The sequence below is a fragment of the Papaver somniferum genome, chromosome 5, assembly GCF_003573695.1.
Source record: "Papaver somniferum cultivar HN1 chromosome 5, ASM357369v1, whole genome shotgun sequence".
NCBI lineage: Eukaryota > Viridiplantae > Streptophyta > Magnoliopsida > Ranunculales > Papaveraceae > Papaver > Papaver somniferum.
This window is the reverse complement of record NC_039362.1, coordinates 89,149,340-89,167,360: the sequence shown is the minus strand read 5'-3', so window position 1 is coordinate 89,167,360 and position 18,021 is coordinate 89,149,340. Positions and strand designations below refer to the sequence as shown.

General features: G+C 38.1%; 1 protein-coding gene across 1 annotated transcript; it reads right to left on the bottom strand.

Annotated features, from left to right (window-relative positions):
• Positions 1 to 6,795: 6,795 nt before the first annotated feature.
• LOC113282163 lies at positions 6,796 to 8,946 on the bottom strand. Its single transcript, XM_026531113.1, has 2 exons — positions 8,503 to 8,946; positions 6,796 to 7,357 (listed from the first exon to the last, which is right to left on the bottom strand). Exons 1-2 carry the CDS (start codon positions 8,804 to 8,806, stop codon positions 7,203 to 7,205), a joined length of 459 nt encoding a protein of 152 aa, XP_026386898.1. The 5' UTR covers positions 8,807 to 8,946; the 3' UTR covers positions 6,796 to 7,202.
• Between the last annotated feature and the right edge of the window lie 9,075 nt (positions 8,947 to 18,021).

Genomic DNA, 18,021 nt, shown 5'->3' with positions numbered 1-18,021 from the left:
TCAGTAGAACAGATACAGGTAAAAATTAGAGGCATCACAAGATGGTGCCAATTTGAGCCACCTGTTAGTTATTGAAGACTAATTATTATTTCCTAAAATTAGCCGTGGTTATTTAGGAAGGAGTTTCCTAAACCGACTAGAATTCTTGGTGGCCAAATTTGTAACCTATATAAATAGGTAGTTAGGCCTTGTAGAATTATATTGTGTAGAAAACGATTAAGAGATCGGTGAGAGATTTCTTGTATAGCTTTTAGGTCTAAAGCTAGGGTTTCGTTGTGAGAGCATATTGGTGAGGAACAAGAGACAAGGTTATCGTCTCGGGTAATTGTCGCGGTGTAACCAAGGGTTTGCTGGGATTCACACGACGTTGTAATCATTTTTCTTCAAAGTGGATTTGAGTTGGTGCGGCTCAAAGTGGACGTAGACAATATATACAAGTTGTATGTATTGGTCGAACCACTATAAATCTTGTGTCTTGTGAGTTGATTTATCTTTCTCGTATTATTATGGTTGCTTGTGCTTGGTTTACTTATTATTCATCATAATATCTCAAGATCCGTTATCCCGCGGTTGTCAGTGATTATTCCCTAAGAAAATCCTGACAACTGGTATCAGAGCTCGGGTTAGAGCTTTAGGGTTTATCGTAATACGATTGGAGTGGGAGTTATGAGTGATAATAACGAAAGTACGGTAGCTAGGGTTAAAGTTTTTAATGGGAAGAACTTTGCGTTTTGGAAGTCTCAGATAGAAGACTACCTATATGAGAAAAACCTTGCTGATCCATTGGGTGGAGTTAAGAAAAAAGGGAGCACGCAAAGACGATGAATTGAATACTCTTGATCGCAAGTGTGTAGCCGTGATCCGTAGATGCCTAACGGAGGAAGTCTACAATAACGTAAAGAGGAAACTAGTACGAAGAATCTTATGGATAAACTTGAAAAGTTGTATCAAAAGTCATCATCCTCGGGGAAGATTATGTTGTGTGAACAATTATTTAATCTGAAGATGCAAGAAGGCGAAGCGATTTCAGCACATCTTGGGAAGTTTAGATCAATTATTTCTCAGCTTTCAAAAGTTAGTATTACTTTTGATGATGAAGTTCAAGCTTTATGGTTGTTCTCGTCATTACCAAAGAGTTGGGAGACTGCAAGGACAACCATAAGCAATTCTGCAGGGAGCGAGAAGTTGAAGCTTGATGATGTGCAGCAAAGGTTGATCGCTGAAGAGGAGAGAAGAATAGAACAAGGTTATGTTTTTAGTTCTTCAAGCTCGGCCTTAAGTATGGATGATGAAGATAGAGGCAGGAGTTCAAATAGGAACAACAACAACAAATCCAGATGGAAGTCTAGAGGGAAGTCTAGGGGGATCTCAATCTCGACCTAGAGGTGTTGTTGAGTGTTGGGCGTGTAAGAAAGTAGGACACTTCAAGCGCGATTGTCCGGAAAACAAAGGTGTTAATAATGGTGGAAACAAAGGTAATCAATAAGAGGTCAACGTAGTTGCAGCTGCGGAACCGGTGAAGGTCCTTGTTGATAACAAGAAGATTATTACGGAAGGTTTTCTACTACTCTCTGAGGACAAGCAAGATGAGTCTTGGATTATAGACTCGGGAGCTTCTTTCCATGCAACGGGTGATAAGAGTATTATGATATCTTATAAAGAAGGATAATATGGCCAAGTATTCTTGGGTGACGGTGAAGCATGCGACATCATCGGTTTGGGTGATGTGATCTTGAAAGTCAACGGTTCGACATGGAAATTGAAGGATGTAAGACACGTTCCAAATTTGAAGAAGAACTTGGTGTCTGTGGGCCAAGTTTGTGATGATGACTGTGAAGTTGTGTTAACGAAACACAATTGGAAAGTAAAGAAAGGGGATATGGTGTTAGCTCGTGGAGTTAGAGTCGGTACTCTATACCGGACTTCAGATGGAACTACTTTAGCAGTGGCTAGTAGTGGTGAAGACACTAACTTATGGCATAGAAGATTAAGGCACATGAGTGAGAAGAACATGAAGATTCTATGTTCGGGAGGATATCTACCTAAGGTGAAGTCTGTTGATATGAGTTTTTGTGAAGACTGTGTTCTTGGAAAGCAAAAACGAGTTAGTTTCAGCAGAGGAGGAAGAGACTTGAGAAGTGAAAAACTTGATTTGGTTCACACGGATGTATGGGGACCAATTGATGTTGCATCTCACAGCGGGTTCCAATATTATGTCACCTTTATTGATGATCACTCAAGGAAGGTGTGGTTTTACTTCATGAAGAATAACTTCGAGGTGTATGAAGTGTTTAAGAAGTGGAAAGCTTTGGTTGAAACAGAAACTGGTCTGAAGTTGAAGTGTCTAAGTTCAGACAACGGCGGTGAGTATGGCAAAACAGAATTCTTACAGTTATGTGATACAAATGGAATTCGTTTGGAGAGGACAGTTCCAAGGACACCACATGAGAATGGAGTAGCAGAACGTATGAATTGGACGTTGAATGCACGTGCAAGGTGTATGAGGTTGCAGTCTGGTTTGCCCGAGACCTTCTGGGCACATGCAACAGAGACGGCTGCTTATCTAATTAACAGGACACCTAGTAGTCCATTAGATATGAAGATACCAGAGGAGGTTTGGACTGGCAAAAAGGTAAATATTTCTTATTTGAAAGTTTTTGGTTGTGTTGGTTATATTCATCTTAGTCCCGGTGAGAGGTTTAAGATAGGTGCTCAAGCAAAGAAGTGTATATTCCTTGGTTATGGAATTGACGCTTTTGGGTATAAACTTTGGAACTTTGAGGGTCACAAAGTTATTAGAAGTAGAGATGTCACTTTTCATGAGAATGAGTTGTACAAGGACAGGAATACAATACAAGTTGAAGATGTCAGGTCAAGCAACGTCGATAAGGAGTTGTATATCGATATTGATGATGTTTTTGCAAGAAGTGTGGAACAAGAAGAGCATGATGTTGTTGATGGCAGAGAAGTACAAGTTGAAGATACTTCTACTGCATTGGGAGTTATTCCTACAGTTTCACAAGAAGTACGAAGATCGTCAAGAACTCCTAAACCAAACCCAAGGTATGCTTTGAATTATCTATTACTTACGGATGGAGGCGAACCTGGAGATATTAAGGAAGCACTAGCGGCTGATGATTCAGGCAAGTGGAAACTTGCTATGGAGGATGAGATAAATTCACTTGATGAGAACGGCACTTGGGTGTTAGTAAAATTACCAAGAGGTAAGAAGGCGTTGCATAACAAGTGGGTTTATCGGATGAAGTCTGAAGAAAATGGAGATATTCGCTACAAGGAGAGGTTGGTTGTGAAAGATTTCTAACAAAAACCTGGTGTTGATTACAACGAGATATTTTCTCCAGTTGTGAAGATGACTACTATTCGAGTAGTGTTAAGTCTAGTGGCTTCTGAAGATCTCTACCTTGAACAGTTGGATGTAAAGACAGTTTTTCTTCATGGTGACCTAGATGAAGAAATTTACATGAAGCAGCCAGAAGGATTCATAGTAAAAGGCAAGGAAGAGATGGTGTGCAAGCTAAAGAAGAGTTTGTATGGTTTAAAACAAGCCCCGAGATAGTGGTACAAGAAGTTTGATAACTTCATGCATATAAGTGGTTACTCACGGTGTAATGCAGATCATTGTTGTTACTTCAAAAGGAATGGTTCTGACTGCATCATATTACTACTGTATGTGGATGATATGTTGGTTACCGGAACATCTCTACAAGAAGTTGAGAATTTGAAGAAACAATTAGCAAGTGAGTTTGCTATGAAAGATCTTGGTGAAGCAAAGCAGATTCTTGGTATGAGGATCATAAGAGACAGAGCTAAGGGTGTACTTATGCTTAGTCAGGCTGAATATATTGAACGAGTGTTGAAAAGATTCAATATGGAGAATGCTAAACCAGTTAGTTCTCCACTTGGAAGTCAAATTCGTCTTTCAAGTATGCATAGTGCAAAGACAGATGAAGAAAAGGAGTACATGTCTTACGTACCATATTCTTCGGCTATTGGGAGTCTAATGTATGCTATGGTGTGCACGAGACCGGATATTGCACATGTAGTGGGAGTAGTGAGTAGATATGCAAGCAACCCAGGAAAACAACATTGGGAAGTTGTGAAGTGGATTCTCAGGTATTTGAGAGGTAACAAAAACGTACCATTGTGTTATGGAAAAGGTGGTTCTATCTTGAGGGGTTATGTGGATGCAGACTTCGCAGGTGATGTAGATAAAAGGCGAAGTACGACCGGTTATGTTTATACTATGGGGTCAGCTGCAGTGAGTTGGAACTCACGTTTACAGAAGTTGGTGACATTGTCTACTACGGAAGCGGAGTACGTAGAGGTGACGGAAGCGAGCAAGGAGATGATTTGGTTACAAGGATTATTAACTGAGTTGAGAAAGGAACAAGGAGATAATGTTCTGTTTAGCGACAGTCAAAGTGCTATACATTTAGCCAAGAACTCATCCTATCATACTAGGACGAAGCATATAGATATCCGTTATCATTTCATTCGGGATCTCTTAGAAGAAGGAGAGTTGAATCTCGAGAAGATTCTTGGTTCAAAGAATCCGACGGATATGTTTACCAAGGGAGTTACATCAGACAAGCTAAAGCTCTGCAAGACTTTAGTTGGTCTCTCATAATGAGGATCTGGGAGGGGACCGCACTAACAAGGAAGATGTTTTAGCACCGTCAATCCAAAGTTGAAGAATGGAAGACAATCAATGAGTCTTCAAAGTGGGAGATTGTTAGTTATTGAAGACTAATTATTATTTCCTAAAGTTAGTCGTGGTTATTTAGGGAAGGGGTTTCCTAAACCGGCTAGAATTCTTGGTGGCCAAGTTTGTAACCTATATAAATAGGTAGTTAGGCCTTGTAGAATTGTATTGTGTAGAAAACGATTAAGAGATCGGTGAGATATTTCTTGTACAACTTTTAGGTATAAAGCTAGGGTTTCGTTGTGAGAGCATATTGGTGAGGAATAAGAGACAAGGTTATCGTCTCGGGTAATTGTTGCGGTGTAACCAAGGATTTGCTGGGATTCACACGACGCTGTAATCATTTTTCTTCATAGTGAATTTGAGTTGGTGCGGCTCAAAGTGGACGTAGACAATATATACAAGTTGTATGTATTGGTCGAACCACTATAAATCTTGTGTCTTGTGAGTTGATTTATCTTTCTCGTATTATTATGGTTGCTTGTGCTTGGTTTACTTATTATTCATCATAATATCTCAAGATCCATTATCCCGCGGTTATCAGTGATTATTTCCTAAGAAAATCCTGACACCACCCCGGGGATAAAACACACGAAGTTTTGCTGCCCCAGAGCCAATTATGAAATCAAAACCCTTTATGTGTACACAGTACATATGTGAAATAAAAATGTGCGGTAATTGGAGTACTTCTTTGAGCAGTAAAAAAAACAAAAAACTCAAGGTTACAGTCATTTTACAATACTGACTCTCGTAGACTGCTTAAATTATAAATAGCAAAGTCCGATCAGGATGCACCGACTGTAGCTGTCATCAATATGTCCCGGACACATTTGCTTTGTAAAAAGCCAATATCAATATCATCATTCTCTTGGAGATGTGGCTGAACAATCTTGTTTCAAGGATGATTTGGCCGGTGTCATTATAGTGTTAAAGTCACTGGGTGATGATACCAGTGACCTGACTCACCGGCACCAAATTCTTTACTTGGATTTCAATCTGTCAATATTCATTACAGCACCAATCCATTAAATAGTTAAATAAAGCAACATTCCATTATGGGTCCTAAAACATGAAAGCTGTTGCTTCTATTATTGTCGGAATGATGACAAAATCAAAGTTAGGCTGCTGACAAGAAAAGACTCGCACAGTTGGACACCGAAGCTGCTATACTTTCGCGCTTACTTCCGTCATTAGGTGGCACTGTTCTTAGGCTTAGTTCTATGGGCTAGATATCTAACTGCTAGATTGGCCATCCACGTGAGCATGGACAACCTTCCAAGTCCTATAGGATGGCTCATCTAGCAGCTAGATTAGCAGTGGGACCACCATATGAACGGTTCGGCGCTTTAAATCTCAGCCGTTAGATCAGAAAATTTTCTCCCAGTGCTGAACGGTTCAGCGTTTAGACCACTTTTTGAGCGTCGAACGGTTCAGCGTTTCAATCTCGCTGATAGTTGGACTGCGAGCACCTGGTAGGAGAGGGAACTATCAACTATCACTGTTAACTTTTTTCCAACACTTATTTTTTGATTTGCAACACTTTTTGGCCAATCTAACACTCCAATTTAACCCATAGGGATTAGCCTTAGCCCTTAATCCCCTGGATTGAAATTAGCTGGGGATCCATTATTATTGGATTTAATCAATATCTGCATGACACATAGGCGGGGAAGGAGTGGGGTAAAGAGTGGGGAATATATATCATTTTCCATTGGACACATTACTGATCTGAAATTTTATCTCAGCATGAAACTTGAGATGAGATGGCTCTCTCTCTCTCTCTTTAAGATCCTAGCGAGGGGACCTATAAACCACTACCCATTGTCCTACAGTCGAGCATTTTTTCCTTTTTGCTTTCATGAAGAGAAAGCAAGAAGAGTGAACTTATTCTTATGTTCACTGTAAATCTTAACAGAAAAACTAAATTTCGTTTGGAAAGGCAAAGTTCTTTCGGCGCAGTTAAACTGGGTGTTAATAGAAAATGGGAAAACTGAATGATTTTTTACCACCATTAGAGGAGGGACCATATGCAGCTCTAGTATACACAGGACAAGCGGACAACACACAGAAAGAAAGAAAAAAAAATGCAGCCCTAGTATAAACAGGACCATACCATATGGCATGTCAAAAGTATGCGATTATCCATGGGCTAGTTTTGGGTGACTTCAATGCAATTTTAAGCAGTATAGAAATTACAAAATGATGTAAAAAATATGTTGATTGACATCAATGCTATGACAGGGAAGATAGAGCTGGTGGCTGAAGGCCAAGTGTTTCCCCTGTTAAATCGGGTGTTGGATCAAAAATGGGAAAAGTGGAAGGCGATTTACAACATTTGACAGCCTATATGCAATTCTTGATACATCATAAGCTGTACACAAACAACACAAAGAAAGCATGAATATTACTCGAAATGTATTGTGGGTTGATAGGAACTTTTCTAGAAGAATGAAAAGAACCTTCTTTCTCCGACTTTGTATCAGTCGTCGTAGGAAGAATGAGGTGCTGCTGTGCATCCAGGGTCAGAAGGATCTTCTGAGCCACAACAATGCCAATACTGCAGAATAACACCTCCATTTGGTGTATTCATGGTACCTCCGCTGTATACGCTTTCAAATTTTCTTTTAGTTTCTCCTGCAGTAAGGTGTTGTAGGAAACGATGAGAAAGAAGGAAAAGAACCGACTACGAGCTACTTCAAGAGGTCAAGCAAAAATATAGGTGGATGCATCTTTGTGTTTATGAGGGTATACTGATAGGCAACTTAAAACAATAAACAGTAAAGAGCAAGTAAAGATTGTGAAGCATACAAGTAAAGTCATGAACTTGATTTAACTGAAACTAGCTACGCCCAAATGGCTATAATTTCTTGTTAAGGATACCATAATCGGCCTCAACATACCTATATCATTGTTACGTAACATAAGCTTCGTTCGGGGGAGAAAGTGTTTTGGCCTAGCTCTTTTAATTTTGTTGAATGTCGTTCCTGTCGCATCCACTAAATAAGTTCTATATTGATCGACCAATGAAAAGAAAGGATGACTCGCCAAGGAGAATAACAGCTCTCCAAGATCAATATTTTTGAGTAGGAGTTTACCTATACCCCTCGCCGTTTCAGGTTAGTGCCAAACTAGTCAATTCAGCTTTTTGAGTCAACTACTGCCAAAACTTGTCATCGGAGTTGTTTGATCAACTATAAACCAAGTAATAAGCTTGTGTGAACGAAACTAGTCCTATAGATGAAACTTGCCAGAAACATCACCACACAGTACAAAATGCAGACCCATACGAGGATAAGCTTGGCAAAGTTCCACATAGGCATCACATGGATCAGTGCTTTATAGGTGAAATGCATAATTCAGGAACTTTTTGATACCTACATAACTGAAATACTCAACCTCATTACAAATTCCACTTAATGGATCTTTGCTTTGAATTGTTTGACGCTATGCTGATACAAATCATGGATCTATTCCCCCACATTACGTACACTTTGCACCATCTTGTATGTATATATCCTCTACAGAACTGAGTTAACATTACAAACATTAAGGAAACTCTCAGCCTACGATACTCTTATTCTTGCTATTCGAAACAATTGAACTACGCAATTGGCTAAGTAGGGTGGTAAAATTGTTCTTAACATCCAAACTAAGGTTGAAACTCGTCTACCTTCTAAATTACTGATAAACAACAACTACAGTATATGGATGTCATGGTCAATTAATCAGAAAACTAAAATTTAAGAAATGAAAAGCATAATAATTTGATAAAGGGTTACCTCCAAAATGAGCAGTGTGAAAACGGCAAGCTTGAGGATGGTTGAGAGAGAGATTGAATTGGGTTTTACAATTCTTACAAGTCAATAGAATTCCTCCTTCTTGGTTAGGGTTTCCAATACATCTAATGGATGAGGGCGTTCTTTTGATTGGAAATTTCAGTGAAGTGGTGTTGATTTTCGCGGTTAAAAAGATAGTATCAATTTGGGGAGGAAATGATAAATTTTGTTTGGGAGAATTAAAGAGATTAGGCGAGGCAAGATGATTAAAGAGAGTGGTTGATGAATTTCTCTGAGTTACTTCCATAACTAATTTGTTCTCTCTTAATTTTGTCTCCCTTTTCTATAACTAAGGAGTGGTTTTGGTTCTGAGATAGTCAGTGGCCGGAAGTAGTTTGAGCCTCGTTTTTTTTTATTTGTATTGCAGTGGAAAATATAGAGAAGATAAAGAGGCAGAGAAGTCTATTACTGTTTTACATAAATATATCCCTTTTATATATAAGTAGGAAGAAGACCCTAGACACTATATGGGCTACAAGCCCTACAATAGTTTTTCTTGTGCGGTCCAATAGAACTTCATATGCAGTGCTTCATATTTATTGCTTCGAATATAGTTCTTCAAATGTCGTCCTCTCCTTGATGACTTGTGCGGAAATCAATTGCCTCATTAAAACTTTGAAAAGGAAAAACCCAGTGGGATAAAACCTTGGTACAACTCTTCACATGTAGTACTTCACATGTTGTCTCGTACTTTACATGTAGTTCATCACATGCAATACGATCTTCAAAGATCGATGAGTCTAACTTAATTGCCTCGTTAAAACTTCGTCAGGGAAACCCAAAGGGACGAAACCGGAACTAAAGAAAAAGAGTACAATATTACGCAAACGTAGAACATAGTTAGACTCGAATATGTTGCCTCATTAAAACCTTGACAAGGAAAACCAAGTGGGAAAAAATCTTGACGAAGGGAAAAGAGTACAACGTGACAGATGCAAGTAAAGGTGATCTGTTGCAGATGATCACTTTGCTCCATTGAAGTTGACTAGTTGCTTCACAACTCCTAAGGCAGAAAATCCTTGTGGGAAAGACAATAGCCTTAGCTGGGAAATTACATTTCCGGTGTTTGTTGTTGTCTCATTAAAAACCTTGCTGAGTAACAAAACCCTATAGGAAAAAGCAACCTCGGTGAAGGAACATAGTTCAATTTTATAGTTTTGAAAGTGGTAGTAAAAGTTCGTTGCTCGGACTTGTAAAGATAATGGATTTTTAGATTTAAAAATATACAAAAATATTAACAATGGGTGCGAGAGGTAACCAAGACACTAGATTCCACTATTACGCAAAATTGATTGATAAATATTTCAAAACTCTATTCTATTCTTAAGTCCTCTTTTATCTTTAATTCACTATCAATCATACAAATTCTCAAATTTTATTTGTAAACTTTAAGCATAGATTATCAAGAGATTTAACCAAGTATAACCTATCAAACTGAATAACAAATAATTAAGACAATCATTCAAATAATTTAAAACTCTGCAAAAGCAGCGATTAGGTGAATTATATAATTAAATGAAATAGTTACCCATTTATGTTGCGTGAATAGCTTCCTCCATTGCCTTGGTTACGAGGTAATTATTCGCTCATCATATTGGAAAACCTCTCAAAGAATTTCATTGATGCTCAAAAGTGTTTTACAATGAAGAGAAAGATAAGTAAATAGTATAAAACAGGATTCTGCGACCCACAGAAGGCGTCCAGAATCAACGACACAGATATAGTGCTGTTGGTACAACGACTCAGTCGCGGAAAGGAGTGGAAAAGTGTCGCAATAAAGCGACAGTGTTTAACGACTTTCCTGCCTCGTCCAATGTTCTTCGTGTTCTTCAGTTCCAGCAGCAGCAGGAACTTCTTCACAGCGTCTGGTTCTTTGATTTTTACGTCTCTAACTCTCTCCCAACTCTCGACAGCCGTTCTATGACATCCCAGAAGCATTTATATAGTCACAACACCTCCAATTCTCCGCCATCAATTCGAATAATCTTCCACTAATGAGTTTTATTCTCGGAAAATATTTTCTACCAGAGTTACGTAATTATTTCCTTCTTTACCTTGTTCACGCGTCTGCATGGTGTTGACATTCTACCATCATGTTTATTACGCGTCTCTGATGAAGTAACGCACGCTGTATACACACGAAATCATTCCAAAGATAGCTAAAAATCCCGAGAATATCTTCCATGTGACGTGCTTTCCCTGTTTTTCTTCTCTCGGATTAACTATCCAATTTGGATTGAAACCAACACCCGTATGACGACTGTTAAGCCCAAATAAACCTTTCCGAAGAATTACAGCGATTTAATCTCGCTAAAACACTTCCAAATCACGAACCAAAAATCTGCCAGAGAATAACTTTCTTTTCCCGCCAAAAATTGATTTTGAATTTTGAGAAGATGACCTCCCCCTATCCTGTATAGGTGTCCGAATAGCAGATGCCTTGGGTGACCTGGGGGTTCCCCTTAGTAATTAGGTTACCCCTTATCCAAACTTGGGAGTCCAAATAACACGTGTCCTCCGGGTGCCAAAATCAACTTTTCGAGCCGAATTTTCCAAAAATGTTTATTTCCTAAAAATACATAAAAACACAATATTACTACAAAAATAGAGTTCCAACAATACAGACATTGAGGACAAATTAGACACAAAAATGTGTCTATCAAATACCCCCAAACTTATTATTTGCTAGTCCTCGAGCAAATTTATTCTAGAAAGGAAAATCATTTGAACCCCTAGGTGGCCCTAGTGGCGGAATGTTGTCTCCGGAGGGTTTACCAGAGGTGTACCCACAAAACCTTTACTCCAGACCCTAGCTATCTACAACGAACCTTGGAAGGCACTAAAGAATCTCCTTGGTTGGCATACAATCATTGACTATAGGAGGAAGTACCCTGATGCGAAATTCCAATTGATGTACACGAGTTTTCACTCAAGCAAACTAAAATTCATATAAGTGACAGAGCTCTACTAAGATAGTTTCACGATGGACATCATACTCGGAGTCAGACTAATCACATGAAAAGATTAAGAAGATGGAAAAAGAAAAATGTAGATGGTTGAAAAGTGAACGGTGTTTCCCATATCTGTCTGAAGGCCTCTGCCAAGGTGAACCTAACCTAAATGACTGAGATACCGGTCTGACTAATATTAACACACTGGCATATACAAGGGAACCAGTGGTCAATAACTTAAATATAGATCAACAAACTGGCAAATACAAGGGAACCACCAGTTGACTACACATAACAATAACCATTTTTTTTTTAACTTAACGGCATGAATAGATCTTTTTGATCCAAGCGCATGCTTCTTGTCAGCAGATTACACGATAGTTCCCACGGGTCCTGCATTCCACGCTTGCTTAGGCGACGGAAACAGGGAGAACACACGCATATTGCTATCCAAGTGTTAATACTTATTCCGATTGGTCTAACTGGTCCGGTCTATTTATTTATTTTATTTTTTTAAAAGGTAACTCAGTCACTCTATTTCACCCTAGCAAAGGTAACAACTTGAATCGTGTGCCCCACCAAATCACTTGAAATAAAAGAAAACTAAAAATAGAAAGTGAAAAGGACTCGACGAGATATGGCGAAACTATCATGTTATTTCTAACACCTGAGCTCTGTGCTTTTATGAATAGACTCTATAGATGTTTCCATCTAGTCAGATTGGTTCCTTAGCTCCTAAAACAAAAATGTTTCCATCCACTTAGATTGGTTAGTGCTATCCTTAATAGGCATAAATTTCTAGGCTCTGGAGTTTATTTATTGCAACTAAAAAGTTTCTCCCATACCCCCAAACTTAAAATTAACATTGTCCTCAATGTTCTAAAGATGAAATTAAAAGCATGCACAAGGAGAGACAGTTATTATTTGAAGCAAAAGAGTGAAGGAAGGATATTACCGGGTTGCATGAGATTGGGTTACCTCCCAAGAAGTGCTAAGTTTAAAGTCTTCAGCCAAACTTAGGAAAGGATTAGTCAACTGGAACCATAAAGTAGCAGTCGGAATAACTGTGGGTCTTCAAAACGAAATAGAGCTGACCAAAGGAAACTACAATGAACCAAGAAAATGGACAAGAAAAACATGCCCTTACCTATTTTCCTGAAAACTATCGTTAATTGCGGTTCAGGTTCAGGTTATATGAAAGGGTCTAAATAAAATATTTTCATTGGCTGCGTTTCTTCATAGATTGGATCCAAATTACTAGGTCATAGAGTCTGGAAAAACTCAAATACGAACTTAGAATCACGAAGTAATAACCTAAATAATTGTGGATCCTCTAAGTCAATCAGATATGACTTGCATAGTTGACCACAGTGAGAGTAGTGGTCATTCTTAGGAAAATGTGTCAATTCTATTAACCTAAAGTACTTAGGCTTAGTCTCAGAACATAATATTCGACACATTTGGAATATAAACGTTCCCACAATTGGAAGAAAACTATTTGGTGGGAAAACAAAGTCAATCTGGGTATCATAGCCTGGGAAAACCACATCAACCAGAGGATGGGTTTCTAATAACTGAACTCCTTCATGGACATCATTAGGCTCGGGAAAACGAGTATGAAGGTTTGTAAAATGGTCGAGGCACAGATATCAAGTCCTAAGTGTGGGGACTTTCTGAGAGTTAAAGGTAAGGCACTAGGGAAATGATAATCACCCCCAAACTTAGAGTTTTCAGTGTCTCTAGATAGACCTCTAATTATTTCTTGATTTTCCGTATATTCAGAGTCCTTAAATATTCTAGAGATTCTTCTAAGTTATTATCAGGTAGTGCATCTTTACTCATCTCTACGGGTCTATCTTCTTCTTCCAAGACTATTGTTTCTAAGTCGCTAGACTCTAAAACAGTATTTTCGAAATGAACCCGTTCCTCTAAACCACTATCGGCTTCGTAATCAAAAGGAAAAACTACATCGTCTAAAACGGTGGTATCCCTAATCAAATCCTCGTCCTTTTGAATAGGTGAATAATCATAAAAATTATTTGGATTTGAACTAGAAATAATATAATCATTATAAAGCTCAATTGGATTAATATATTCCTGATCACTATGCCTACATATTTCAGATTCTTCATTACTACTATCCTCATCATCATAATAGTACAAAGATGATTGAACCTTATCTAAATAAGTAGTGTCTTTTATTCTAACCTCGTCCTCTAGATTGGGAAAATATTCACTATTGATATCAAGGGTAGAATTGGAAACACTATTTTGGAAATTTAGATTATTTCGAGCAGCATTAGCTAACTGTTCATTTTCTGCCTCTAAACGTGCTTGAATTTCACTGAGCGTAACACTTATACGTTCACAAGTCTCATTGAATATCTTAGACCGTTGTGTACTCTCTTCTCTTGAACTAACTGCACGTTCATACTCCCTTCGAATTTGTTGGTAGGTTTCTTCTAGAGATTGAACAGGTTTAGAAATGTCATAATCAGGACTAGTTTTTATACAATTTTCCAAAAACGCATGACTAGTACTATAATATTCCTGATTTTCTTGCTCGTAAGACCAATTCGTGTGTGGATAGTAATTGGGCTCACTATGATATGAACCATAACCTTGAAAAGGTTGGCGTTCCCAACTACTATTCCCACCATGGTCATAAAACTGATGATGTCCATATTCAAATTCAGGTCGATACTCATTGTATTGGCTTCTATCATACCAGTTCGACATTCTTAATTGCAAGGGAATTCTACACAACCACAAACAAGGCTGACTCGACTCCACCAAAACAAACCTAAAGATTTCTAGCAAACAAAAAGCATGATGGCTCCACTTAGATTGTTTCTAGACCAGCTTCTATCTTTCGAAAGGGAATTCGTTAAAATTTGAGCAAACCCCTCTGGAATCAATCTGAGTCAAAGTGAGTTGAATTGAGGCCAGGGAAGCTCAGTGGAGCTTTGATACCCAAGGCCTCACCGCTATCACAAGGCGGCGCAGTCACGCATTCAACTCACAGAAACCATCATGAACTTTGAAGTGTGCTTAAAGAGCAACCAATATTTTTTCGAACGAGTTTCCTATTAAGCTCGTTACCCTATCGGTCTCGTTCTATTCCAAATTTTAAGGCTTGGGTTCGCGTTAGGTTTCGTTTTCCTAAGGCGGGCAAGAAGGGAGCGGTGATGAAATCCGAACCCTTATCTTGTTTAGGCCAGGCCTTGCCCTTTACTAGGAAAATAAAGACAGTCCGGTTCGTCCTCAAACAATTATCACCTTAAGGCAGACAGTAACCCGCTTGCAGGAGATTCGCGGGTGTTTCGATTGGACTTACCTCCCGTACCAGACGGGCGATGAACCGTTGTCGTCGACTCGGGCCACGACTCCTATGCCGTGTGCGAAACCGAGGGGCCGAGACGATATAGTAATCGTCGTCCTTCCCTGCACACAGTTTATATAATAATTTTTTTTTTTAATAATAATACCCTTCCGTAGGGTTAAAAAAAACAAAGTCCAATTGTTTAAAGTCCAAAGTCCAAAATAAATAAAAAAATAAAAAAAATACAGTTTTCCTCACACACTCTAAAAAAATTATAAATTAAAAATTAAATCCTAAAATTGTCCTTTTTTTTCTTCTCTTTTCGCTTTTCGCTTTAAGATTTTTCCTCTCCAAGTCCTTAGTTTTCACTTTGAACCTGCAAAATAAAGACAAAAAGAAACGTAAAAAGGAATAAACAATTCTAAAAAAATAATAAACCTAAAAAAATAAATCAATCTATATACAAGTCCGTGTCGGCGGCGCCATTTTGTTGTAGTTTTGAAAGTGGTAGTAAAAGTTCGTTGCTCGGACTTGTAAAGATAATGGATTTTTAGATTTAAAAATATACAAAAATATTAACAATGGGTGTGAGAGGTAACCAAGACACTAGATTCCACTATTACGCAAAATTGATTGATAAATATTTCAAAACTCTATTCTATTCTTAAGTCCTCTTTTATCTTTAATTCACTATCAATCATACAAATTCTCAAATTTTATTTGTAAACTTTAAGCATAGATTATCAAGAGATTTAACCAAGTATAACCTATCAAACTGAATAACAAATAATTAAGACAATCATTCAAATAATTTAAAAATATGCAAAAGCAGCGATTAGGTGAATTATATAATTAAATGAAACAGTTACCCATTTATGTTGCGTGAATAGCTTCCTCCATTGCCTTGGTTACGAGGGAATTAGTCGCTCATCATATTGGAAAACCTCTCAAAGAATTTCATTGATGCTCAAAAGTGTTTTACAATGAAGAGAAAGATAAGTAAATAGTATAAAACAGGATTATGCGACCCACAAAAGGCGTCCAGAATCAACGACACAGATATAGTGCTGTTGGTACAACGACTCAGTCACGGAAAGGAGTGGAAAAGTGTCGCAATAAAGCGACAGTGTTTAACGACTTTCCTGCCTCGTCCAATGTTCTTCGTGTTCTTCAGTTCCAGCAGCAGCAGGAACTTCTTCACAGCGTCTGGTTCTTTGATTTTTACGTCTCTAACTCTCTCCCAACTCTCGACAGCCGTTCTATGACATCCCAGAAGCATTTATATAGTCACAGCACCTCCAAATCTCCGCCATCAATTCGAATAATCTTCCACTAATGAGTTTTATTCTCGGAAAATATTTTCTACCAGAGTTACGTAATTATTTCCTTCTTTACCTTGTTCACGCGTCTGCATGGTGTTGACATTCTACCATCATGTTTATTACGCGTCTCTGATGAAGTAACGCACGCTGTATACACACGAAATCATTCCAAAGATAGCTAAAAATCCCGAGAATATCTTCCATGTGACGTGCTTTCCCTGTTTTTCTTCTCTCGGATTAACTATCCAATTTGGATTGAAACCAAAACCCGTATGACGACTGTTAAGCCCAAATAAACCTTTCCGAAGAATTACAACGATTTAATCTCGCTAAAACACTTCCAAATCACGAACCAAAAATCTGCCAGAGAATAACTTTCTTTTCCCGCCAAAAATTGATTTTGAATTTTGAGAAGATGACCTCCCCCTATCCTGTATAGGTGTCCGAATAGCAGATGCCTTGGGTGACCTGGGGGTGCCCCTTAGTAATTAGGTTACCCCTTATCCAAACTTGGGAGTCCAAATAACACGTGTCCTCCGGGTGCCAAAATCAACTTTTCGAGCCGAATTTCCAAAAATGTTTATTTCCTAAAAATACATAAAAACACAATATTAGTACAAAAATAGAGTTCCAACAATACAGACATTGAGGACAAATTAGACACAAAAATGTGTCTATCAGTCAACACACCATTAGATGCTCCCCCTGATGTCAGATGATTTTCATTAGTCTAATGCATTCCAAAGGAGTTTATCACACTTTACTTTGGTGACTTGAATGTTTATAAGACATGTTGTTGATTCTGGAAGTTACGTTGCTTAAGAGAATATCACATTTCATTTCTTTGATTCAGATATTTCAGTAATATCAACGTGATCTTTATGTCTTCAACGTTCAACATACTTGATATTTGTGTTGTCTCGCTAAAAACCTTGTCGAGTAACAAAACCCTTTGGGAAAAACTATTCTCGATTGAAGGGAAAAAGAGTACAACACATCTTCAATTTCGAAGTAAATTATGTCGACATCATATCCTTGGATCCTCTCCCTGATGTCGTCATCTCCTCCTGATTACTTTATGAATTGTTCCAGACAATATCTTTAGTCATGTACTTTTCGGAACTGAATATAGGTAATGACATAGAAAATAGTCTACCATATCTCCCCCTGATTACTTTCGTTGGAGAAGAGATTATTGTTCCTTCATAATCAACAACCTTAGGATTGCAGTTCCTTTAGCATTCATTTTTATGTCTTTGCTGGGATAAAACAAACTCATTTCAATGGTTACTTTTAAGTACATGATTACATTCATTGTACAATTTCAATGACGTTGCGTTGGCGCTGAACTATATCTAGCTAACAAGTTCCATGAGGATATAAAATTTAATCGAGTATATTACTATACTAAGTACAACAATGCGTATATTGTACTTAGATATGGGAATTTCATCCCCAACACATCTTCGTCATCTTCCTTTAGACGAAATGGTCACTTCCTTACATTTGAACCTCGACTAATCATGGGAGTTCTATCAGGATGCATGTCTTTATTAAACTGCCCGACAACTTTAGACATATGCAAACTGGTGGAATGATATACCACAAGCTCAGTATTCGGTCGAGTTTTCCCCAGATTTTTAATCTCAAATTCGGATTTCAAATAGCTTTTAAGGTCTCTTATTACATCAAAAGTACCCATCATCTATGTATCATCGACATATGTAGCTACAATTCCAAATCAGGAACTTTCTTGTGAATACGCAAGGAAAAATAACTTACTTGTCTCTCCCCTCCAAATCAAATAGCCACTTAGACGGGTATACCACATCCTCCTGATTGCTTCTATCTATAAGTGAGTGTTATA

What these genes read in the sequence shown, in the direction of transcription:
- LOC113282163 (XM_026531113.1), bottom strand. Translation starts at nt 8,806, where the DNA reads ATGGAAGTAACTCAGAGAAATTCATCAACCACTCTCTTTAATCATCTT. An exon ending in TCACACTGCTCATTTTGGAG is followed by an intron (nt 7,358 to 8,502) that starts GTAACCCTTTAT and finishes ACCTTACTGCAG; the next exon opens with GAGAAACTAAAAGAAAATTT.